The following is a 24,891-nucleotide window of genomic DNA, read 5'->3' on the forward strand; positions in this document are numbered from 1 at the left end:
TGAATGAACCTCCCTTAAGACAAGGAGCCATCGGCCGGGACTGGCTTGGTACTTAAGGGATGGGAACGCCGGGGTCTTAGAGTGGACACGTGGCAGGAAGACCCCATTCCAATGTGTGTTCAGATTCTGGTTTTAAGATGGTGAAGACTGGGAACTAGTGACTTTCAGACAGACAATCGTGAGGATGAAGGGCACATTGCGTACGAATGGGCTCTTCACGCCACAAGGCACCGTCCACTTGCAAGACAGTTGTGAGGAGGGGCTGGGCAGCAAGAGGAGCCCAGACTCGGGGTTTCAAGGAAGCCCAGGGGTAACCCCAAATGGCTGCCCAGTACCTCTTCACTGCCCCTCCCAGGGGCCCCGTGCACTGCTGGCCAGGGGCACAGAAGGATCTACCTTCAGCTGAGCTGAAATGGCCTGACTTCCTGCAGACTGGCTGCACTTCTGCCTGACTTACGGAACTACCCAGAACAATCTCAGCCCCTCGGCCTTGCCCTGTCAGTGTTTGCCAAACTCTCCTTTTTTTAGGCCAAATGCCTCCATCTGTTTTGGGGTCCCCTGCACCGTCCAGATTGTCTACCTCCAAGAAACCTCCTAGGGAGGAGAACGGTGCCCATGACCAAAACCCCTCCATCCGCCTGAGCCAGGCCCTGGCACGAGAGGCTCCCCCTTCTCACAGCTCCAGCCTGAAAACACCTACCCCTTAACCCAGGACAGAACTTGCTTTTTCAGTGACCTCGTCTCACTACGTAACTTCCATCTGAGCTTCGGGTTGACCAAACTGTCCTTTTCTTTTCACCCACGGTCTGCAGCCCCTATTTAACGCTCACGCAGGTGACGTTTTCAAGCGAGAAACTACACTGTCGGGCTCCAACGCCAGTTCCTCCCAGCTCGGGCACTTGACCCCTCCGGGAAGGCTGTGAACAGTCATGTCAGGGGGAAGGAGACGCAAGACAAAAGGACATTATGACGGTGCTTTTTCCGTTTTTCTTTTTGCACAAAAACAGTCCATTTATTCAAGTGTTCTCCAGCACAAGTACATTAGAAAGGAGCTTTATTATATTCTTCTGGGCACAAAAAAAAAATGTGATGAAGGCGGAACGGACAGACTTTCTACATCTGCTGTACGCATTGACCTCTTTAATTATTTCATAAACAGCTATGTCACGAGCATCACTTACACAGAGATACAACAGAACACCGGGGGACGGAGCTGGGGACCCACTGGGGGGGCCCCCCTCTCCCACGCCCCTCCTTGGATGTCCCAGAACCAGACTGTGAAATGTACATTATTATTGTCAATAAATAGAGAAGCAACCCTAAAAAACAAAAACAAAAACAAAATAAACATTACAGTGGTGAAAGAATGCTGGAACCAGGAAAACAAATAAATGGAAAAAAAAAAAAAAAAAAGAAAGAAAGAAAAAAAGAAAGGAATCCAAAGGGAATAAAAAAAAAAAAAAGAGGAACTGAGGAGAAAGGCTGGGGTGGGGGAGGGGGACGGTGGGTGGGGAGGGGGTAAGTCCTGCATTTAGCTGCGTGGAATGTGGAGTAAAAGTGCTCTGCCGCGGGGGTCAAAGCGAAATCGTCTGTAACAGTAAAAGGTATTACCAAATCAGCTACAGAATTTATTCTTCAGTATGAATACATGATTTCCCACAAATAAGTAAGCACCCGCTACTTCAATGCCTCAGCTAAAACACATGAAATCGCTCATTTAGTTTTCAAGTACAAAGTTAAAATGCCTTTTTAATAATAATATATCAGAGTAAAATAATAGTCTCTTTTAAACTCCACTACAAGAAAACAAAACAAACAGTCATTGTCCAGACAGCAGACTTAATTTAACAATATATATTTTTAATAAAATGTTTTAGCACCTTGTTGAGTCATCTCCTCCCTCTGCGTATTCTAAGAAATTTCGGCATTTTGGTTGGTTGGTGAATTCTAGAGCTGTGCGACCGAATCAGTTCTGGGAAGTGAAATAGGACTGGTGTGAGGCTTTAGATCCCTGCTCATCTCCTCAGGCACAGGAAGGGGCTGGAGGCAGCGGGGCTGGGGGCTGGGGTCAGAGAGGGGAGCCACCCGCCCTCCCTCGGCCCTCGGCCCTCGGGTGGAGGAGCCCTCGTCGGGGAGGTTTTCCAGTTACCAGAGTTCCAGGAGTCCGCGGGCCTCCGGGCAATTCAGCCAGTCACAACCAGCAAAGGGACCTCCGGTCCTTGTCTGCACTGCTTTAGACCTGCCTATTTCTCCTGCCCCAGAAGCTCCACTGCCCAGGGTCTGTGATGGGCGAGAGGTCACCAAGCAAAGGCCCACCTCAGCCAGGTCTCTGAGACACACACGGAGACAGGGGGGCTGCCCTCGCTTCCCAAAGATACCCAGGCTTTCCTTTACCAAAATGTAAAGATTCGAGAGCTTCTGCTAGAACCATGGAGTCTATCCTTGCCACTATCACCCTCTCTTTCCTCCCAGATTTTGCAAACAGTTAGTCCCTGCCTCAGCACGGTCTGGCCAGGAGGCCATGCTAGCTCCGGGCCAGGCCTCCGCAACGCGCCCCCAACCTGTGCTGGAGGAAAGCCTTCAACTCTCCGGCGGAGGACAACTCCGATGTCACCTCTGATCACAAGCACTGGGAGCAAACAACTAGACAATGCCCGAAGACAAATTCAGATCCCTCACCTCCCTGGATCAGAATGGGGCCCGGAGAGAAACTGTTCTCACCAGAATCTTGGGTCTGCTGTTCCCTCGACCAAAGGCAACAGCCAGCCCTCTCCAGATCACCGTGCCAGGGGAGGCCCCAAGGCCCAAATCCACAGCTTGAGGGGGCTCCTGCAAGTCTTCTAAAAATGACTGGTCCGAAAGCCACAGCAAGCCTCTGGCCAAGCAGAATGGCTACAGGAGTTCAAAACCTCCTCCAAGATCAACTTTATGTACACCTAGCTCATCAAACCCAGGAAGACTCTGGGTTGCGGTTTTCCTGGAGAACACGTTCCCCAGACGTGTTCCGAGATGCTCCTTCCCTCGCTCCTGCCACAGACCTTCCTGTGGGTATCCCCATCTGGGCTTTCCCAGAAGCGCCAGCGAAAGCAGGAAGGATGGGGAGCCGACCCTCACGAGCCCCGTTCAAGGTCCAGCAGCCTTCCCTGCTGCCCGGTCTGCCGGGTCCAATCCACACCCTAGCGACTCACCAAGACTCCCATGGGCATCTCCACCAGCCAACCACTCCCAGGCCTGTCTCAAAAGCTAAGAGGTCCTGGATGCTCTTGGGGGAAGTTTGCTTTCTAGAAGAATGTTCAAAAGCGGGAAGGTTCTGGGGTCTAGAGAGAAAAACAGATAGTAATACACTCATGGCATCATCTGCCAACTCCAAGAACCCTCTCCCTGCGACACCCCGAGCCTACTGTTCTCCGGCCAATCCCAAGGGGAAGGGGCTTAGCAGCAGGCGGCATGAGACCCAGACCACAGGGCTCAGCAGCCGCCTGGAGGAGACTCACTTCCTCCTCAGGTGGGCGACCAACGGCTCTGGGACCCTGGCACAAGCCCCCGGCAACCCTCCCCACCCTCCTAGACAAAAACCACCGATCTCTTTGGCACCACCTTCTACTTGGCATTGGCAACAAACGGGGAGGCATCACCCTCGGTCCCTAGAAACCCTGGTTTCCAGGGGCAAATTTCATCAGAAAGAAAAATCCCACTGGGGACATACTACAAAATTTTCCCTGGGCCTTCTTGGTTTCTCCTGCTCCACGCCTCGACCATCAGCTTCACCCACAGCAAGTGCAACAATCCCCTCCTTAGCGCCTCACACGACCCTGCCTCAGCCAAAGCACAGCCTTCCTTTAGGAGGCGACCAGATCCGCGTCCCCAGAAGCAACCCCGCCCAGGGCTGGCAGCGGACTGTTGCGAGCATCGGGCATGGCCAAGCTGGCACATTCTCAAGGTCCCCTGCACCCTCCCCAGTTCTACTGGGGGAACCAAGCCCATGGGGTGGGCTGGAAGAAAAGCTGGTGATTGTGAACTCTGATCTGGTCCATCCTGGGGCCTAGTCAGGTTGCTGCACCAGGAGAAACAAGTATTCTTTTAAGTATCAGCCACAACAACCAGGCCTCCCCCCAGCAAGCTGGGCAGCCCACACTCAACCCTCAGGCCTGCCACCTCCGCGGCCACCACACCAACCCCCTGCGTGAAACTTGGGGCCATCGGGAAAGGCAAACGCCTTCGCGTAAGCAGTGGGCAGGTCTAGGAGGGCCAGGAGAGCTGGAAAGTCTGTTCGCAGAGGCAGGCCTGTGAAGAGCTGTTCCTGACACTGGGGGCTGCGAAGACCATAGCGTTGGCCAGTGGGGGAGGGAGCACCTTGGACTGCCGGGGGCAGCCCCTCCTCCCCGCAGCCCTCCTGGAGTGGTGCTGGTGGACCCAGGCCGGGAGGATGGAGCCCGGCTGGAGAAGGAGGGGACAAGGGCAAGCACCACAGGTTAGGTACAGGGATTCCAATGAGGGAGAGGCAGAGGTGTCCCCCCCCCTCAGCTGCTCCAGCCCCACGCCACCTGCCCCCACATCACAGAGTTGGCAGCAAGCAAACTGGGCATGATCTTAAAAAAAAAAAAAAAAAAAGATCTGACCAGGAAACACGTAGCTTGAAGCCCAGGACCAGGCACCTCTAAGAGGCCCAGGAGACTGTGGCCACCAGCTGCGGGCTTCCTCCTGAGCAATGAGCAAGGGATTCAAAGCCTTGGTTTCGTTTGGTCACCAATTACTAATTTACTTTATTCAAAAGATGAGTTTCACTGTCCCATTTTTTTTTTTTTTTCCCCAATGGAAGCCCCCTGGCCGAGACAGACCTGGATGTGGATTTTATTTTGGTTGGGGGAGAATAGGTAGGGGGAGTTGAGGGCTGACTTGACTGGTGCCTAGAGTTGCAGGTCAGTATCACAGGTTGCTAACAGAAGAATCTGACATCACCAGGGGCAAAAGAGAGAGAACGCTACCTGCGAGAGGAGGGCACCTGCGGGAATGAAACCTCCTCCTTTTCCTGCCTTCAGCACCTAGCACCTTCTGGGACTGAGAGTCTACCTGCAATCAGGGCGACAGAGGTAAAGAGCTGCAGGGCCGGCGCCACCAAGTCCTGAATCCCGGGGAGGAGGGCGCTGGGAGCCCCCGGCGGTGTGCATGTGTGAGTGCGCCCAGTCCGCATCGGCGGAGATCGGTTGCCGTGTACGTGTGTGGGATTGATTGATTAGTGTGGGGCTTCCGTCTGCGGTGGGACCCGAGGCTCAGCACTGAGCCCCCTCGGCCCGCTCCCCACTACATAACATTTCTTATACGTGACCCTATCTATGTATTTATATAGCGCCTATCACAGTAGGCCCTATCTTTTCTAGGGATGCGAACTTGGGACCATGTGCTTCACAGCACACCTCCCAGCCCTGCCAGTCCCAGGAGGTGCTATCCCCCCTCCCATTATAAAATATATATCTCTATATGCCACATATCTACACCCCATCTATCCAGGCAAGCATCTGCCCCTTGGGCCCTCACCCTGGAGCCCCCAGTGCTGGCCCAGCCTACCGCCAACGCCGGGCGGCCTGCCGCGGCAGGACGTGGGACCAAGTGTCCGAGCACTGGGGAGCTCCAGGGGCTGCCGGCTCCGGGTAAGAGCACAGCGATCATCAGACCAAGTACTAGAAAAGAAATACACACCACTCCAATCATACACACGAGGAGAGAGACGGCCTGGTCCTCCCTCCAGCCCTGACACGCGTGACTCAGAGGGGAAGTAGAAGAGAAGAGGGACGCGCCCGGAGGGCTGGCCCTGGGGGACTCCCCTGGCCGCCCAGCTGTCGCTGCGCCCGGTGGCCCACCTGGCCCGAGGGGTGGGGAGCCAGGGCACCAGGGCCACCGCTAACCTAGAAGCACCCTGCTCCCCGCACCTTGGTTTGAAACCGCAAAGGAGGGGGTTGGGTTTTTGTTTTCTTAAAGAAAAATCTGAAAAACGAACATAATTATAACCAGAACCATAAGAAGAATTAGAACCAAAGGTGTCATCAGCCTCCCAGTAGAAAACTGCAGCCTTTGGAGATGACCAAAAACATCACATTCCAGGGGCCGGAGGCCGCCTTGTGCACAGAGGGTGGACGGTGAGGGCCTCATAAAAGAACACACAAAAGGCGACTTAGACAGGAAAGCACCAGTACGTTTTGTATGTTTTTTTATTTGCTCCAGGTGGGGTTTTAACGGTCGCTTGCCCACACTCTGGATTATTTCTGATCCCACCACAAGGAGCCCTCAAATCGGCTAATGTGAGAGATTGGGAATGAAGACCCCTTATCCTGCCATCTCACCGAGGGGGTCTCCTTTTTGAAAAAAAAAACAAAAAACAAAAAACAAAACCGTCTCAAGGTTATTGCATGAGCCTGGATGAATCCCACTGTCAGCTCTCCACGGGCCGAGCCGGCTCCTCTCGCCCCCACCGTGGGCAGGGAGGAGCGGGAGAACGTGGCCCCGGCTTCTCCCCCTCCGCCCTGCTCAGTACCGGGGGAAAGCCCACGGCGGCAACCGCTCACCTTCAAGCTGCCTCCCCTCTCCAGCCTCGGTTAAAACCCTTTGCGCATAAGGCAACGTGGAAGCTGATGTTTTTACTCGTCTCGCTGTTTTAAAGCACCATTATGAATTCGAGTTGCACAGTAGTTAACAGTACCTTTTATATATATATCTCCTATCTATCATATATATATAAACTGTAAACAAGAGGTAACAGTGGCTTCTAGAAACTGATTTTCTTCAAGGTTTCCTGTATGGTAGGCACCTGAAATACTGTGTAAAAGAGTCTTGTGTGTTCTGTCTCCCTGCTGCTAGTTGGGCTCTGTTCTGCAGGACCAGGAATGGTGCTGGCAAGACAGCTCAGTGGCTGGGAGGGAATTCTGCCGCTGAGTGTCACTGTTTTCTGTCCCCTGCTTGTGCTCCTATCTGATCAGGCTAGAGACAACAACGAAAAAAAAAAAAAAGATATATAGTTTAAAAAAAAAATCCAATATATAGATTTCTATAGAATTTCCTTTTTTCCTTTTCTCCGATCCTTCCTCTCCCGGTATTGTTACTATTTCTTGTTACTGATTTTTTTTTTCTTTTTTCTTTTTTTTTTTTTTTTGCTGCAAAACCCCTCTTGTTCCAGTCACAGCAAGAAACAAAAACCCAAACAAACAGAAAACCCCTCTGAAAAGAGTAGAAAACAAAAGGTTTGACCCAAAAAAAAAGGGGTGGGGGCGGGAGGGAGGGAGCTTGGTTTTGTTTTTTTAAATAGGACTGAAGGTTAACATTGAAAAATTAGGAGATGATGTCCAACCCTTTGTGCAAGGCAAAGCCCTCCAGTACTTTCGCCTCTGTGGTTTTTGTTTTAAATTCCTTTTTCTCTTCTGGGTGCTGATACTCCTCTCGATCCTCATGTTGTTGGTGTTTTGTTGTGTTTTGTGGTTTTTTTTTTTGTTTTGTTTTGTTTGTTTAACTTTGTATCACTACCTCAGTTTGCCCTCATGTCCCTTACACACAAGCAAAATATTCCTTCAGCGGAGCGAAGAGGTGGCGAATGACCGGCACACTCCACGACCGGCCCAGCAGTCTCTGCCTCGCCAAGCGGCTCATGTTGGAGACGTCGGTATAGTGGACAGGGAAGCCAAACACCCTGGGGAGAGAAGGCAGAAAGGGCGGGGGTGGGCGGGGGTGAGCACGGGTGGGCGCCCTCCGGCTGTGTCTCCTGTCCTGGTCACCAGCCATGACTCGGGCACCCTGCCACGTGCCGTGGATCTGAAGGGAGAGAAGCCAACCGCTGCCCGGGAGTGGCCACGTGACAGAAACGAAGTCAGGGGGCGCCTGGGGGGCTCAGTGGGTTAAGCCTCTGCCTTCAACTCAGGTCATGATCTCAGGGTCCTGGGATCGAGTCCCCCATCAGGCTCTCTGCTCAGCGGGGAGCCTGCTTCACCCTCTCTCTCTCTCTGCCTGCCTCTCTGCCGACTTGTGGTCTCTCTCTCAAATAAGTAAAATCTTAAAAAAAAAAAAAAAAAAAAGATATTTAAAAATAAGAAGAAAAGAAACAACGTTGGCCTTGGTGAGAGATGCCTCCAGGATATGTCCTGCTGGAAAGGGGGTGCAGCAGGCCCCCGAAGTCTGTCCATAATAAACACGAATCCCTAGGACCTCTCCCATGGGAGCAAGAGCTCAACGAAGGAGCCAAACTCCTGTCTGACTAGAGGAGCTCCAGGCCTCTGGCGGCTCTGATCGCCTGTGTCAAGGGTCACTGTGGCTAACCTGCCGTTCCATGGGGCGACTGGCAGGCCAGGCCGTCTAGCCCGTGGGTCTGGTTTGCACCCAGTCAGGGCGTGAGGCTGTGCGGTCCCAGTTTGTGAAGTCCCCAAAATGGGCAGCACGAGTGGGGGAAGCTCCTGGAGCTGCACTGTTTCCTGGGAGCTTGGCGGGATCCCCCGGGGAGCCATGGCCCCCCAAATCCACTCCTAGACCCCTCTGACCCTGGGCCCGGCCTTACAATGCACAGGAACCTGCCGGGAAATGCTCGGGGAGACCCACTGCTCACGTGGTATCCGCGGAAGCTACGAGGCCGGATGGAAGGGGCAGCGAGCCCTCCCTCGGAGGCCGCAACCGCCACGCGCCACGCGCCCCAGGACGCCAGCACACAGCCTCGGGTACTACCTTTCCATTTCAGTGCACCATAAGATGTCTTCTTTCTCATTCATGAAGACGGGGAAATGCTGGTCTTTGCCCTGCTTTATGGAGTTCGACCTCGTAGTAATGGTCCTCACTTTGCTGAACTGGAAGACGAGCAGAGGAAAAGAGGAATGAGCCCCCACTTGCTGGCCACGCGTCCACCACGTGCGCCAGGCACAAGCCGGGACCGGCGACTCAAACCCGGACCAGGCCTGGTCCACACAGGTGTCTGGGGTTCAGGGTCCGGTGTGAGCCTCTGCAGACCCCACTGCCCTGCTCTTCTTCCCACTCGGAGGTCACCCGGCCACCCTTAGTCCGGTCTCACAGGCCAAAGACTTGAGAAGAAGCAGCTCGAGCCGCTGAACTTCCTAAGTCTTCTAAGAACAGGTTCTCGCACATCGTGTAGTGACTTGCAGGCAAAAGGCTGCCGAATTACTGAGGGGCTCCCGACAGACCCCTTGGGGGCGCCTGCAGCCCCAGATCCCGACGCCTGGTACACACGCTCCGGGAGATTTCTCCGGAAAGAAATGTAGCTTCCACATCGCAGAATGCGCCGTCCCGAAGGTTCGTGCAAGAGGGCGTGGCCAAAACACTGACAAGACCTAGCAGATCCAGGGACTTCGGCAAAGACTTCTTAAGCCTCTGCTCCTCATGGGACCAGCAGGAGAAGCTCAACCAGGACAGACTGAGGACCGGGAAGGATTTCTGATTTGGCTCTCCTTGCCCTCCAGGCTCTCCCCTGGGCCCTCCCCTCTGGCCCAGTGGGTGCACGACCCCGGGGCCACCTCAACTGTGTTCTCCGCACCCGCTGCGGACACAGGCCTGGAGAGTGCTTGGGCTCGGCCTGCCCTCTCGGGCCTTCTCCCTACCCCCCAGCCGAGAGAGGGCTCTGGCGCCGGGGCTGACCTTGGCTATTCTGCCGTGCTCCAGACACTCCTGCAGCTCCAGCTTATCGTTCACAGTGGATGCCAATGGCCTAGGAGGCAGAAAGAGAAGGTGACGATAGAGATCGGGGGCGGGGGGGGGGGGTTGTGGCTGGCAGTGTGGGCCCGGCCGGCAGGACTCACGGAGAGGTAAGGGAGTACCGCTGTCAGCCGCACCCATCATAACCCCCTTCAAACTCCCCAGAACACACACGCACACACACTGCAGCCCTCCACAGACCGTCCAAGCGTTAGCCCCAAAACGTCAATTCCACGGCGTCTCAATCTACAAATAAGCAGGTAACACCAGCCCAGAAGAAGGAAAACCCAACGACTTCTCGCCGGTCATAAAATATACTGAGTTCTAGAATTATCTGTCCCAGAGGCGCCTGGGTGGCTCAGCTGGTTAAGGGCTGACCGTGGCTAGGGTGACGATCTCAGGGTCCTGGGATGGAGGCCCACTTTGGGAGTCGGCACTGAGTGGGGCGTGTGCTAGTCCCTCTCTCTCTGCCTTCCCCGGACCCATGTGCTAACAAACAAAATCTTTAAAAAAAAAAGTATCCGGGCGCCTGGGTGGCTCAGTGGGTTAAGCCGCTGCCTTCGGCTCGGGTCATGATCTCAGGGTCCTGGGATCGAGTCCCGCATCGGGCTCTCTGCTCAGCATGGAGCCTGCTTCCCTCTCTCTCTCTCTGCCTGCCTCTCCATCTACTTGTGATTTCTCTCTGTCAAATAAATAAATAAAATCTTTAAAAAAAAAAAAAAGTATCCATCACAAAGCAAGCTTTGGGGGTGACCAACTGTTCTGTATCTTGACCACAGTGATGGCTGCATGGGTGTGTACACGGTGAAACTCATCAAAGCAAGCACCTTAACTGTACGGTTTACAAGGCTTTAACCTCTGCACAGTCCCCAGAAGACTACAATTGTGTGACACTGAAGGTGTCACTTCTCAGAGGGTGAAGCAGATCATGGAATGTCATCTTTGGCGCTGACCTTTTCTGACACTTCACACAGCAGTCTACCATCTCAACGTGGCGACCCACAGGGACCCGTGGCCAAAATGCACGCCCCCAGCCTCCGCCCTGTTCATGCGCACACACAACGGTCTGCAGGTCAGCCATCCCGTGGACAGGCCTCCTTCCCATCAATAAGCCTTCACAACAGACGGCAGCTTTGTAAAGCAGGTATGAGACTCAAGATGTTCCTACAATTTTATGCTAATGGCCCAGAGAGAGTGAAGACTGAAGCCAGAGTACATGAGGGGAAGAATTTACAGGTACAAGGTTGATAATCCCCTCTTAGAACCTTCTGGAAAACATTTCCCTACATAACAGATATCCAGACTGGGCAGCTCTCACTCGGCTCCTGAACTGCTGTCTCAACCACTATTCCTTTCTCCTCATAGACCTTTTTATAATCCAAATACTACACTGAAGAAATGAAGTTATCCTCCTTCCTGGACATTAATATCTCTACCCACGGAACCTAAATGAAGACCATCCTCCGAACAAAGGACCTGAAGCCACAAAGTGCGTGGCTACTAAGCAGAGCAGAACTGTCGAAGCTGCACAGAGCAGGTGTGGCCCAGCCGTGGGCACCACTCTTCCCCATCCCGACTCCACCCTCCAGAGTTTCACCTCTGGAGGCTAAGGACAAGACGACTCTAGATCAGTCACCAGTGGCACAAGAACCAGCGATGTGACTCAGCAATGTGGGGAGTCTCCTAGTTCAACTGCTAGCCATTGGTTTCTCAGGCAAATATTTTCTATACCCCGACTCCCCTTCTCCCGCAAAGGGAAGGAAACAGAAGAACATGGTAGAGCAGCAAGCCGGCGAGCAGGGGAGAGGGCCCCCGAGGCCCACTCAGTGACCTCCTCCCCCTCGGGCTGAGCGGCCCGTAGATGCCAACCCGCTGCCACCCCAGGCCCGGGCACGCTCACCAACCTGTTCATACCAGGAAGGTTCCCCCAGAAGTAGCGGGCCCTGTGTGCAGCGGACACTTCTTTGGCATCAATCATCACAGGGTTGGACTACGGAACAGGAGAAAGATGAGAGATGAGAGAGAGAGGAAGGGCAGACGGTGCCAGGACATCTTGCTTGTTCAGAGCCTTACAGCCTCAAAAGCGCTTGCTTCCTTTCTTAGGAAGCCTCGCAGTAGGACAGCCTGAAGCCTCCAGGAAAAGCCAGAATGGGACCCAGCCACATTACACATGCTCTCGTTAGAACATTCTAGACCACTGCAGCCTAACCGCACATTCTGGGGTGACAGACAGGTGTTCTGTCTGCACTGCTCCATGGAGTAGATGCAGGGGGCTAATGAGTACTCGAAATGAGGCCTGGGAGACTGAGGAGTCTGAATGTTAATTTAAATACCGCATTTGGCTGAGGGCTACCCTAATCGGACAACGTAGCTCGAGCTCACCCAGAGGCTCTGCTCCAGAAAGTTCCAGTGCATGTGGATGTGTTCACTGTATGTCCAGATTATGAGCCAAACAGACACTTGCTCGCACTTAGAACACCAGCTCGAGGTGTTACTGACCCCCAAGACCCTGGAGAATGGGCTCGAGCTCTCAGCCCACCCACCCTGAGAACGCCTGACCACAAGACTCTCTCTCTGTGCTCCGACCCAGGTCCGCACGGACACAGGACCCACATTATGGGGGAATAAAAACAGGTAAGCCATGTTTTTACTTTCCAGGTGCCACAGAGCATCTGTCACAGTGTCAGAGAGCAAAGAATAAGCCATTCTGGTCGGGGAAAACTGATGTGGCCATCTCAAAGCTTCCCCCAGGGGAACACGACTCAGAACCCTAAACTCTAGTAGGAGACTGGCACCCCACCCTATTGGGAACAGTCGAGTCCTTGAAGACCTGAGGCCTGCACCTACACACTACCTCTTAAGAGTCAGACCACAGGCTCTTTCCAGAGGCAGCCTCTACCAGTGTTTCCTCCCTGTCTAACGGAGAGGCCCGCGGGCTTCCCGAACAGGCCCCTGGCAAAGCAGAAGTCACGTCCCCAGCTCCACAATGCAGATGAGACAGGGATAAAGCAGCAGTCCAAGGTAGAAGCCATTAGTGAGCTGGTCAAACCAAGGTTGCTGGCTATACCTCGAGAAATCGCGAGATGTCCCTCTTGTCACTAACGCCCATGGCCACCACATTCTCAAAGAGCCAGAAGAAGGGGCGGTCATCTCCCTCCTTGGGCCGCGCATCATGCAGGAGGCGGTAGAACTCAAAGAAGAGCCGGCCAGTGCCCTCTGAGAGGTCGGAAGAGAAAGCCGTCAGCGGGGGCTGTCTGCACGGGGCAGTGGTGTGGCTCGGGCATGGGGAGGGCGGGGGAGGGCAGGGCCGTCGGGAGTAGCTGTCCCAGGGCAGAAGTGTCCAAGGAGGAAACCTACGTGCGGAAGCACCAGCTCAGAGGGCGGAGGGGTGAGCGCAGCACCTACCGTAGAGTCCTTTCCGGGCAGGGTTGACGATGGAGAGGTCATTGCAAGGGCTGCCCCCAATCACCAGATCAAACGGGCCCCACTCCTGGATCTGGGAGGATAAAGGCAAGGGGATGGCCTGATGTCCGGGGGACGGAGGCAGAAAGGAAGAAGGAAATCATCTGTGGACTTGGCAAAAAAAAAACTTTGGCACCAGAGAGAGACGACCCAGTGGCTTGGTATGTTCACTGTATCCATTCATAGGTACATACCACACACACACACACACACAGCACCAGGTCAAATCACAGAGCTGTTCTGAGCTCAGTTTCTTAAACAAAGTGAAAGGATCCAATTGGATCATCTCTGAAGCCAGCAGGGAAACCATGTGCCCCCTACAGGAAAGGCAGCCACTTAAAGGGAAGACGGTCCTGGCCGGGCAGCTGGCTGGGAAGGCGCTCTGCTCCGTGCACTCTGGCCAGGCCATCTGGGCCATCTGAACGCCCTCCAAATGCCCCTGGAGGCTGGTAAACTTGTTGCCAAATGGATCAGAAAAATGGGAACCAAAGGGCTCTGCTACAAAGGCTGTGAAGCTAGCCAGGGGGCAGCTGGAGCCTCCAGAGGCCAGCTCCCAGTTCCTCTCAGAATCTGCCCCTTTCCTCTCCACACGAGGAGGACGATGGCAGAGGAGGAGAGACTGGGGAAAAGGACAAAGGTAGAGAGTCAACAAGCAAAAGGCAAGGGGGCTGTGGCTGCGCCCAGGAGCCAAGTGCGAGGGACACAGAGAGGGTGGGATGGGCCCCACGACACGGACATACATGCTTCTGTGTGACGCTGCGGACGTCCCCGACGTACATGATCTTCCCCTGGTGGCGCACCATGCCCACTGTGATGGAGTCCTCGCACACCTCGGAGGCGATGTAGCGGTCCACCTGAATTCCCAAGTCCTTCAGCACCAGAAGCCCTGCACCAGCCAGCGAAAGGCATGGTCACAGGGGCTCCTTCCCAGCACCCTGGTCTGGCTGGGGGGCGGGGAGGGGGCTCTCTGGCCAGGAGGACACGTGGGTCAGCAACAGGCCTGAGCCCGACCTTGCCCAGTGAGCTGCAGGATCCTTCGGGAGCCTATTGGATGCCTACTTTGATCTTCTTAGAAGGCCATCAAGACCAGACAGTAGGTGGTTTCCAGAACCAGAGAGAACAGCAGGTGACTTTTGGGGTGGCCTTTTCTTTGCTGCTCCTACATCCTGCATAGACCACTCCTTCCTCACCCTACCCCCGCCCATGGCCTCCAGCTGCAATTCCCCCCATTCTCCAAGACTCAACATATATGCCACCACCGGCTCCATAAAGATTTCCCCAACAGCACCCCCCACTGCCCCCTGCAGCCCTCTGCAAGCAACCCCTCTCCTCTGTAAGGCCCCAGCACTTTGCATTTCTCTCCCACTCCTCAGAACACTGTACACTAATTTGGCCCTTGTCTTAGGTTGCAAATGCTCTTCAGAACAGAAAAGCTCATCCACGTTTCCTCCTGAGCAAACTACACTCACTTCCTTACCACAACCCCCTCACAAATGTTTGCTGGATTGCGGGCAAGGAAACGAGAACCCTGAGAGCCTCTGGAGAAACCGGGCTCAGGGGCGTCTGGGTGGCTCAGTGGGTTAAAGCCTCTGCCTTCGGCTCAGGTCATGATCCCAAGGTCCTGGGATCGAGTCCCGCATCTGGCTCTCTGCTTGGCAGGGAGCCTTCCCCCCATCCCCGCCTGCTTCTCTGCCTACTTGTGATCTCTGTCAAATAAATAAACAAAATCTTAAAAAAAAACAAAAAAGAAACCGGGCTCAGCACCACCACTTCCACTCCTCCCACCGACCTCCCCACTGAGGAGTTTTTATAGCCTCTCAGGGTGTGGCGTGGTTTAAGAGGGCCTCGAGGTTCTGGCCTGGGAAACCAAGGCTGTAAATTCACTTCTCTGGGTTTATAGAATATCAACACTGAGCTGAGCACAGAACATAAACAACTGGCCTGGGGTGCCACCCCACCCGGGGCCCCCTGACAGCCTGTCCCCCTCTGGTCCCGTGAAGACACCCCGTCCGAGGAAGGTTATTCCCCTCCGAGGAGCCGTCGGCCTGGGCACATGGCAGGAGGCTGGGTCTGAGTCAGGAGCGCTCTCCGGGAGGGCTCTCGGGCAAGGTCAAGAACCACGTGAAACCACCTTCCTACCCAGTGCCCCAGCTCTCCCTACAAGAGAACAGTTTACGTGTATAATGACGTGTGTCTGAGGATGCTTGTCACAGCGCTGATCGTAACAGAGAAAACAGTCAACAACCCGACAGAGGGTTAGTTACGTAAATCATGGTACCTTCCACTCAGCGGAACCCTATGCGACATTTACAAATAAAGGACACCATTCCGCGTCAACATGAAAGTCACGACAGCAAATGAAAAAGCGAGTTACCACACACTGAGTTTTACTATCCTCTCGTTTTATTTTTCTATCTATGTAGGATTCTAGAAACACACATACATAGATGCATGCAAAAAAAACAGAAAAGGATACACACCAAAACGCTCATGATAGGATTACGGGCGATTTAACTATTCTTCAGACTCTCACTGATCGTTTTTTGGTTTTATTTTGTTTTCCTACCATGACTTACAGTCACTGTAGCCTATGTTTTCGTTCTGGTCGCCGAGTCTGTCCTTTGAGGCTTTGTCAAAGTCTTCAGTAATCTCTAACGATCACCCTGTCCTACATGGGACGGCCCTCCCCCGCCACCCACAAAGACACGTGCCCCCCCGCCAGACACGGTGGCTGACCATGGATTTTACTTCTCACTCAACACGAAAGTTTCCTCAGCGGAGTACTATTTCAACGGCTGTCCCGTTAACTATCATTTGGTTTGGCCAGCGTGAAACACACGCGGAGCTCCCCCACCCGGGACGGGGACGGCAGCATCTCCTGGGGCCTCGTGCTCACCTGTAGCAATTCCGTCAAATAGAGACAGCACCCGGATGGGCTTCCTCTTCTCGGCTGGGACAGGTGGGTACACCTTCGGAGGGTCCTAGGTGGCGAGCACAATGGGCCAGGTGAATGCCCGCGGCTGGCCCTCCCAGCCCACCAGGAAGGCTCCGGCTTCAGACCCTCCTGCTCCGCGAACCCGCACCCCCCCCCCCCCCGCAGGCAGCTCAGGCCCCTCCCCCCAGCCGGCCCCCATGCCCTCCTGGTTGGCTGCGCCTACCCTCGGGCTCCGACAGGTACGGGGCAAGAAGAGGCAGCCCGGGCCCAGCACTCACGAATTCCTGGTCGTGGTTGTTGGCAAAGAACATCTGGAGCCGCGAGGGCCAGTCGTCCCGCCGCCGCAGCAGCCCGTAGGTGCCCTTGTGCCCGCACATGTAGCAGTTCCAGGGGTCCTCCTTGATGGCGGCCTGTGCGGCGCCCGGCCCCACCAGGAGGTCCACACATTCCACGCAGAAGCACCTGGAAGAAAGCCCAGTGTAGCAGCGGGGAGGGGGCCCCTCTCGGACCCTGAGGGACCCAGGGCTCGGGAGAGGAGGGGCTTCGGGGAGTCGGGGGGCCTCACCTGCAGCAGTTGTTGTTCCCACACATAAGCACCTCACGTCCCCCGCAGCAGATGGTGCAGTAGGACTGGTAGCCATCGTCGTCGTACTGGTACGCGCACTCCAGGAAGCAGTTCTGGGGGGCGGGGCGGGGCGGGGGGGTCAGAGACCACCAGGCAGCAGATGGCCGGGCCAGCCCCAAGGAGGCAGGCTTTGCGCCCAGCCTCCGGGCCCTCGCCTGGGAACCACAGCCGGCCTTGCACAAGGGAGCCTGCAGCCTACTGCGCCGCATGTGCGGGGCGGGGCCGACAGGTGTCCTGACCCAGAGCGTGCGCGGAATCGGGAAGCCCCCAAACGAGGTCAGGGAGGCAGCTGCACCCCCCTTGTCCCTCGCTGCAGCCCCGGGCTTTCCTCTTGGGACCCCAAGGATGCGGCAGCCCATTCCCCCATCCGTCAGTCCATCCTCCCCCCACCCCCGCCCCACATGAGGGACTGGGACACTGTGACAGAATGGGCTTTCGAGAGGGACAGAATCTTTCTGGGAAGGACAAATAAGAGCAAGTCAAACACTTCAATGCCCAAGGGCCCATTTTATCAGGACTCTGCGTCCAGAGAGGACCGCAGGGTCATCACAGCAGCTACTCTAGGCGACTGTGAGCCCCTCAAAGGGGGCGAAGGCGCAGACTGCCGGGCCTACCTTACAGTTTTGGCACATTCCTCCGACAAAGAGAGGGTGTTCCAGGGTGACATTGAGGCTCCCACAAGAGATGCAAATGTCTGGAAAGCCAAGGGGAGGAGAGAAAACAGGGTGACTGTCTTCAAAGGGCCCCTTCCCACCTTGGGGCCCAAGCTCCGCTCCAAAAAGGCTGCAAGAAAAGGGCGTGCTGAAGCAGCAGCCCAAGGAGCCAGCCAGGCGTCTAGGAGGGTGTCCCATGATACAGGGGGACCATCGTGGCCCCAACCGCGATGCCCACCCAGCTCTCAGAGCAGCAATGCCGCCCACCCGGGAAATGCATAATGGAGAACAGGAACCTGCCTATGAGAAGAAAGCTCGGACCCTGGCTGCCTCTGCACACAGTCCCTGGGCAGTCCTTCAGTCTTACACTCCTGCCCCCATCTCTGCCAGCCCTCAGATGCGCTAAGGACCACTGGGTGAGAGCAGGTGAGGAAGACTAAAAGGCCAAAGGTCACAAGCTCAAACAAATCCAAGAGAGGCCACCCTTCTCTGACCCACCGGAGTTCTCAAACCCTGATGACCAGCACGTGTCATTGAAAGGAAAGTAAGACGGTAGCACCAGGAAGACAGCCGTGTGGGTGAAGCATGGTGGGGGTGGTGGGACAGGCCGCACAGAGGCCTTCACTGGGTACAGATGTCCCATGACGCTTGAACTTTCCTAAGTGCCTAGGCTACTCTGCACCAGGCCCCGCGCTAGGAGCCTCCTGCCCGTCCTGGGGGCAACAGACCATGGACCTCCCAGGGAGTCAGTGGCCATCGGGACTCACCCTCGATGTTCCGGCACTTCTGCCGCACCTCGTACACCAGCCGCTCTGCGGAGGGGAGGAGAGCCCAGCATCAGAGGGGGCCGGGAGGGCCACACCCGCGCCTCTGAACGCCAGCCTCGCCAGCCACGCTCTGCAAGGCCAGGCCAACTACCTCTTGTGCGTTCGTCAATTATCTCCTTGACCTTCGGCTTCTCCGTTGTGCTCTTTCGGGGCTTTTTGGCGGGTGGGGGTGGGGCATAGGCAGCTGCCTCGGGTTCGACCCACATGTCTGTGTAAACTTCTTTGTAGGGGTTCTTCTCTTCTGGATGGGGAGAGCAGGTGACGAGATCACGGTTACTGGCTCCCTCCCCTCCTGTATTCTGCCGACAGAGGGGTGCAGCCTGGCCCCCAACTTGTTTTAACTCCCAGCTCTCCAGTGCCAGCCAGCCAAGGGGAGGAGCTTATCCTGAGTCCCAGGGCAGCCCCGCTCCTATCCTGACCCCTGACCCCGCGGAAAGGGAGACCCGTAGCCACTCCCCTCAGCCTTTCAACCACAGAGCTGGCAGCGCCCTCCAAGCAGGGCCTTCCCAGCCCTGGCATGGAGCTGCCCGGCTGGCAGGGGTCCCAGAAGGCTGGCCCGGGCACCTGTATTTACCTTCGGGTGGCTCCAGGCCCTTGGGGCCAGAGGGCTGGAAGCCTCCGAGAGCCCATTCGATCATCTGTTTGTTCTGCACCTCAACGGCCTTGGCGGTGTCGCTCTCGTCGCTGTCGTGGCAGGCCGGGAACAGCTTCCCCGCACGGCTGCTGGCCACCTGGAGGCAACACGCAGCAGGGAGGCTGTGAGGACAGGCTAGGGGGCAGCCAGGGCCGCCTGAGGCAAGAGCTGGGAGAAGGGGCGTGCAGAAAGGGGTGAGCCATGGGTGGGGGGAGACATGGGGGACAAAGGGAGTCCTGGGGCCTGGTGGGTGGACCCTCTGCCTAACAGCTACACTCCACCTTCCAAGACCAGCTAGGAGTCCCTGCTGCCCAAGCCCCCTCCACCCAGAGGGCGCTCACCTGTAGGACTTCGTAGATGGCTTTGCGGTACATGGGCTGCTTGTTGTAGGTGGCCTGGTGGAAAGCACTGCAGAAGGAGCTTAGCGGCATCAGCTTCTCGACACACACCTGGAGGAACCACCAATGCCCTCGCTTTCTCCTCCTGCCACACCTGTCAAGCCCCCACCATGTGCCTGGCAATGGGCAGGGACTGGGGCATCGAGACAGCCTCTGCCCTCAAGGACCAGGTGGATTGATACAGAATTCCATGATGCTCAAAGGAGTCTGACCCAAACGTGGGAGAGGACCAGAACGCAAGCAGGAAAGGAGTTCTGGAGAAAGCGTCCTGGAATGCAAGAGCTTGGCAGGCACCCCAGCTCTCTGAACCCCCCAGGGTGGCCCACTTCTCTCTAGGGTTTCTTCTGATCCCACGTGGAGACTGGCGGGGGGCGGGGGGTGGTGAGCAGAGCCCCAGTCCTTCCACCCCAGTTCCAGACCAGGTCCCCCAACCCCAAACCACAGGCCCTGGGACCCAGACCCGTCCCTCCCCGAGGCTACCACCAAACCCCACGACTTACCACTGAGAACTTGCCGTCTCCAAACCACATGACCCAGCGCGTGCCTTCAGCTGCTCGGCTCCGGCCCGTCATCCACCAAGACACAATGCGGCCTGGCCACCAGGAGAAGCCCCGAAGTTTCCCCCACACCAGCTCCCCAATGCCAAAGCCCCGGCCGTCCTGGAGCCCCAAGGAGCAGAAGTCATTACGTGGCGGTCACGAGGCCCTGCCACCCTGATCCCCCCGTGGCAACCCCAGCCCTGGGCATCTGAGGGTCGGGACAGCCAGGAGGGAGCTCCATCGGAACCGACTGAGACAGAGCGAGACTGGGGAGCCGAAGAGGCTGGGGTCAGGTGGAGAGAGGACAGCAGGACGGGCAGAGCTGGCAGTGGAAGGACCCAGGAAAGAGCTGGACGAGGCGGGCGAAGCAGTGAGCCGCTCACCTCGTACTCCGGCTCATCATCCGCGGCTTTGGTGGCGTTCTTGTCCCCCGCATCCGCCCCCACGGGCTCAGGTGTGGTGGCCACTGTGGGGGAGGCGGGGTCGGTGGGTTGCTGCACGGCGGGAGGGCTGGCCTCCTCGACCTTCTGAGACTCGCCCGAGCTCTGGTTTTCTTCCACAGCATTCATTACTGCGATCACCTTGGCTTTCTTCTCAGCCTGGAGAAATAAGGAACAAAAGTTACCTTGACCTCTCCAGGTCACTTGACCCTGGGGCAGCGGGGGGAGGGGGGGGGGGGCTCTCCTCCATCTCTCTGTGGTCTGGAGACAATGACAGGAGGTGAAGGACTGAGTTCTTTGCTCATCAACTGGCTTGCCACGGAAAATGGGAAAATCTGAAGTTGGTCGGTGAACTCCAATCATTTGGCTGGTTTCCAACCTTCTCTTGTGCCGCTCAACGAACGAATGAACGCTTCCTCCGTAGGGCAGCTTCTGTCAGCTGCCCACCCTCTGACACGGCAAGACTGAGTCTATCCAAAGAGTACTCGTGAGGCTTAGCTTGGCCACAGATCTTGGCTCCGTCCTCTACCTTACTTCCCAATCACGAACTGGATCCTCTCGTCCTTTTTACAATTTTCCTGGGCAATCAACCCCTTCTATTCCTGGTCTTGGCTTCCAGTCCACACATCCAGTCTGGTCGTGATGTCTACGTGATGAAATCACTGCTCTGGGTCCCCCTCTGCTCAAGCCCCGTCAGAGCCTGCCTGCTCCCACGCCATTCTAAAATCTTAAGATTATATCAAATGTATGTTATCAGATTCGCTCATTCTTTCTACACACGCCTTTTTGATCCATCAATACATTTTTTCTTTCAACAACGGTTTGCTGAGAACACACTACGGGCCACATGTCCTCCCTGCCACCCTACTGATAAATTAATAACCCAAACCCAATCATGCTCGCCTTTGGACAGCCTCCATTCATTCACTGTCTCATGCTCTTCCTTCCCCAAACCTGCTCCAGGATTCCCATCACCCTACAGAAGAGAATGAAATCCTTGACCCTTAGCTCTGAGAACCATTCAACCTAACTTCACCCCAGTGACTGAATCTGAGGGACCTGGGAACTCAAACTTTAAGGCTCTCCACCTGTTCCCACCACATTCAGTGAAAAACTTTCCATCTCCAACATGCCTTTCAATAAGAAGCTTCCCCAGAGAGTTTAGAGCTGGGAATACAAGCCCACCCTCAAGACTGAACAAGAACATCAGAAAATAAGTCGGAGTGTAAGAACTCTGAGCTAGAAACGGAAGCATGTGCGTTCCTGTCTTTGCTTGGCAACTCACGGAACAGCACATTCTAGAGCAATCCTCGCTCTTCCAAGGTGCTCTGACCTAAAAAAGCATTTCATCTGAAGGATTTCCACTCCACTTTTCTGACTGGTTTAAGAATCTGATATATGTTAAGTATCAAAAACGCCAAGGGGTCTCCAAAGTCGCCCACAGACTCCCAGATCCGAGGGCGCCAGGTTAAGAACCTTTGTGTTAAAGCTCCAAGGTCTACTGTGTGGCAGATTCATTTTTGTTTCCATCTCAAGCCTCCAGGCCACCAACCAAACCTGCTTCTGGTGGAGCCCTTCAACACTGAGGATGGAAATCCTAGTTCTCTCCCTGACTCAACACATTCTAAGCTGGGATCATGAATCCTTTGCCCCCAGCCCACAAACAGCTGGGAAAATGAGCCGGAAGCCAGCAGGGGTGGGGGTAGAGCGGGGGAGAATGCAGAGCAACTGTCTCCCCTCCCAAGCAAGCCCCCTCTCTCACCTGCTGGGACTTTGCCCTTCCCTCCCTACCATCATTTATCTACCACCCCCTCCCCCATAAGAAGATGCACCTAGGTGTGCACTCAAGCCCATCCTCTTCTAGAATCAGCTGTGGCAGCCCTACGGGAGCCCCAGGTCTGCTCACAGAGAAATACCACACCTCCTTGAAATTCAGGCATGGGTGACTGATCTAGACCAGGGTGCTGCAATGGGTGACCCCAAGACCTTCAGGGGTGATGAGGCCCGTGGGGCCAGAACAAGGTGCAGGTGGCAGAGGGAGGGAGGGGCCTTCCGAGGAAAGGTGAGGTCACCTGCACCGCAAGCAGCAGCGGGTGGGCGCCAGGCTCCCCGGGTCTAGAAGGGAGTCGTGCCTGATGCCACCCTCCTCACTCCCCCACAGCCTCTTTGTCTCTCTTTTCAACCCCTCCACAGCAAGTTCCTGAACATTATTCTTCCCCCTCAACTTCCCCCAGCTTGTCAGATGCTGCTGCTGACGGCTGTTCAGCGCCCCCAACCCACTGGGTGCAGGAGAACACGCACCCAGCAGGGTTTTGGCAGGCGGAGGAGGAGGAGGAAGGGGGCCTCCATCGGGACGAGGCCAGCAGGGGTGGGGGAAGGAGGAAGGGGGGGTGGGTTAGCAGCAGGAGGCAGGAGGAAAGGGGAAGAAGTGGCAGAGACGGTGGCTGGGTGGGGGAGGGGCCTCATTAGAATAGTCTGCCGAGGGCAGTGTGGGAATGCCTTTTTTCCACGCTCACTCCAACCCTCCTCCCCAGGCAAACAATGGGAGAGAGAAGGGTTAACTCAGGGCTTTGGCATTTGGGCTAAAGGCTCCTACCCCCAGTTCCCAAGGTCCTACTCCAGAGCGGCCCAGAGGTGGGGCAGGACGAGGGAGACACCCTACCACCCCCAACTACCGCGGCTCAAGGAAGCCACTTCGTCTGGAGTTTGTCCAGCCGGGAAAGCCAAGGGTAACCCCACACTAGCAGAGGCAAGGCCTCCCCGACCAGTCCTGTCTTCCTGGGCAGCTGTCCCGCCTCCACCTCCCTCTGCTTCCCGTTCCAAAGGTCAGAGGTCTGGGCGCCCATGCGGACTCCCCACTGGCGCAGGGGATCCCAGGCTGTCCGGGGCCACCGTCGGGCTGCCCCTCGTGGTACCCGCTCATGGGCCCCGGCCCCTGTCAGGGTCCCACTGCTCCCTCCCAGCCGGCACCACTTCTCTCTGTAGGCCTGCCCGCTGGCTCCCAGGGACACGCACAGAAGAAATGGTCCCTCCCAAGAGACTGCAAGGTGGGCATGGCCCGAAGACTGCACTGGTGCCCCAGCCAGCCGCACAGGTCGGCAAGGAAATGCCAACAGCCCATCAGCCAGCCAGCTGGGGAGAGGCGCTGCCTGCAGCCCAACTCCTGGGCTCCCAACTCCGCGGGGCCAGGGCCTGCCCCTCAGCCTTCAATGACTACTGCCCCAGGCTCCCACGCTGGGGCTGCTGCTCTGGGCTCTGCACCGTCACGTCCCACCTGAGCACTGGGAAGAGTGGGGCTTGGGGCTCCTGCGGAGGGAGTGGGTGGGACAGCACTAACTCAGCATCTCCAGAACTCAGGCCAGGCAGAGCAGCCAGCTCCTGCGGGCCAGGGAAGCATACTTTGACTCTTCTCAAATCCAGAGGGCTGCAGCGGCCCAGAGATCCTCCCACCGGCCCCTGCCGCCTCCCCGCCCCCAGTCTCCCCAGGGCTCCGTCCAGGAACCTACCCATAAGGCCAGGTGCAGCCCCTCTGTGGTCCGGCTCAGGTGTGAGCCCCGGCCCTGAAGCTCTGTAAGTAGCTGCCCGTCTGGGGGGAGGGGATGGGGGCGATGGGGCTGGGGGCGGAGGGGGCCAGAGAGAGGGGGAGGGGGGAGGTGGGGGGGAGGGCTTGAACATTTTCTTTGTCTAGAACTCCAGGTCACGTGGGCCCCGCTGGAGTGCCTGGTTGGCTGCAAGCGGGCCGGGGGAGGGGGCCGGCTCTCAGACGCTGGCAGTGGGCCAGCCCCTCTCCTCCCGTCCGAGGGGCGCGGGCCGCCGCTAGGGCCTGGGGGCGCGGCTGGGCCTCCGCCCGTTCCCAGGACCCCGCCCAGGCCGGGCTGGAGGCGGCGCCGCCCCCTCCTCCTCCTCCGGGCTGGCCCTCCCGCCCCCTCTTCCCCAACTCTGCGAGAGCTCGGAGGGGCGCCGTGGGGCGAGGCGGGGAGCCCGCAGAGGCAGGGAAGGGGACCGGGAGGGAGGGGGCTGCTCTGCGGCGGCGGAGGTAAGCCGGGAGCGCGGAGAGAGCCAGGAGCGCCGGCAAAAGAAGAGAGGAGGTTGTGGACGGCCTGGGAGAGCCAGGAGAAAGTTGTTAAAAGTCAGTCTCTCGGAAGCACAACCAAAAAAAAAAAAAAAAAAAGGAAAAGAAAAGAAAACAAGAAAAAGCTTACAGATGAGCGTAGAGGCCCAGGAAGCTGGAGGGAAAACTCAAAGCACACAGAGGCGGACAGAAGGCGCCTGCAGAAATTGGGAGCGCTCCAGAACGAGAACTGCTGGGGAGAGGGCTGTCCTCTTCATACTACAGGTGGATAGAAAGGGGTCCCTTAAAAGCGTGGCTTGAGTTCAGGCTTTGAAAACCTCTTCCTGGCCAAACCTCTGGGTCCCCTAGGCGCTCAGCATCTGCGCTGAATGTCCCATGTTCCTGTGTGCAAGGTGATGGTGGGGAGGGCACACCCGAAAAGTTCGGCAATTTCCCATCCCTGAGCACAACCATCTGCGGCTCAAAGGAAAGACTTTCCTCTCCCGGAGCCTCCAGGTGCAGCCCCCAGGTGCAGCCTCAACCAATTCGAGTTCCCTCCTCCGGAGCAGAGGTCCCTCCCCCCGAGGGAGGCGCGCGCGCGCGCGCGCGCGCACACACACACACACACGGAGTCTCCACCCACACCCCACAC

The 24,891-nt window shown here is 56.6% G+C and overlaps 1 protein-coding gene across 7 annotated transcripts in view; it reads right to left on the minus strand.

Annotated features, from left to right (window-relative positions):
* Positions 1-976: 976 nt before the first annotated feature.
* The window catches only part of DNMT3A (DNA methyltransferase 3 alpha), a 103,098-nt gene continuing 79,183 nt past the window's right edge, over positions 977-24,891 (minus strand). For 6 of the 7 annotated variants that reach the window (XM_082745054.1, XM_082745059.1, XM_082745057.1 and 3 more), the window contains 17 exons: positions 20,132-20,347; positions 19,710-19,868; positions 19,153-19,260; positions 18,752-18,908; positions 18,269-18,418; positions 18,118-18,162; positions 17,312-17,391; positions 16,638-16,750; positions 16,351-16,534; positions 16,034-16,118; positions 13,878-14,023; positions 13,081-13,171; positions 12,743-12,891; positions 11,580-11,665; positions 9,619-9,688; positions 8,698-8,816; positions 977-7,675 (listed from right to left, as the gene is read on the minus strand). In XM_082745054.1, coding sequence (XP_082601180.1) covers positions 7,534-7,675; positions 8,698-8,816; positions 9,619-9,688; positions 11,580-11,665; positions 12,743-12,891; positions 13,081-13,171; positions 13,878-14,023; positions 16,034-16,118; positions 16,351-16,534; positions 16,638-16,750; positions 17,312-17,391; positions 18,118-18,162; positions 18,269-18,418; positions 18,752-18,908; positions 19,153-19,260; positions 19,710-19,868; positions 20,132-20,347 — 2,100 coding nt within the window. In that variant the 3' untranslated portion in view covers positions 977-7,533. Of the gene's footprint in view, positions 7,676-8,697; positions 8,817-9,618; positions 9,689-11,579; positions 11,666-12,742; positions 12,892-13,080; positions 13,172-13,877; positions 14,024-16,033; positions 16,119-16,350; positions 16,535-16,637; positions 16,751-17,311; positions 17,392-18,117; positions 18,163-18,268; positions 18,419-18,751; positions 18,909-19,152; positions 19,261-19,709; positions 19,869-20,131; positions 20,348-23,694; positions 23,883-24,891 lie in introns of those variants that run through there. The other variant, XM_082745056.1, reaches the window with a different exon arrangement.

Source organism: Mustela nivalis (genome assembly GCF_964662115.1).
Source record: "Mustela nivalis genome assembly, chromosome: 8".
NCBI classification, from domain to species: domain Eukaryota; kingdom Metazoa; phylum Chordata; class Mammalia; order Carnivora; family Mustelidae; genus Mustela; species Mustela nivalis.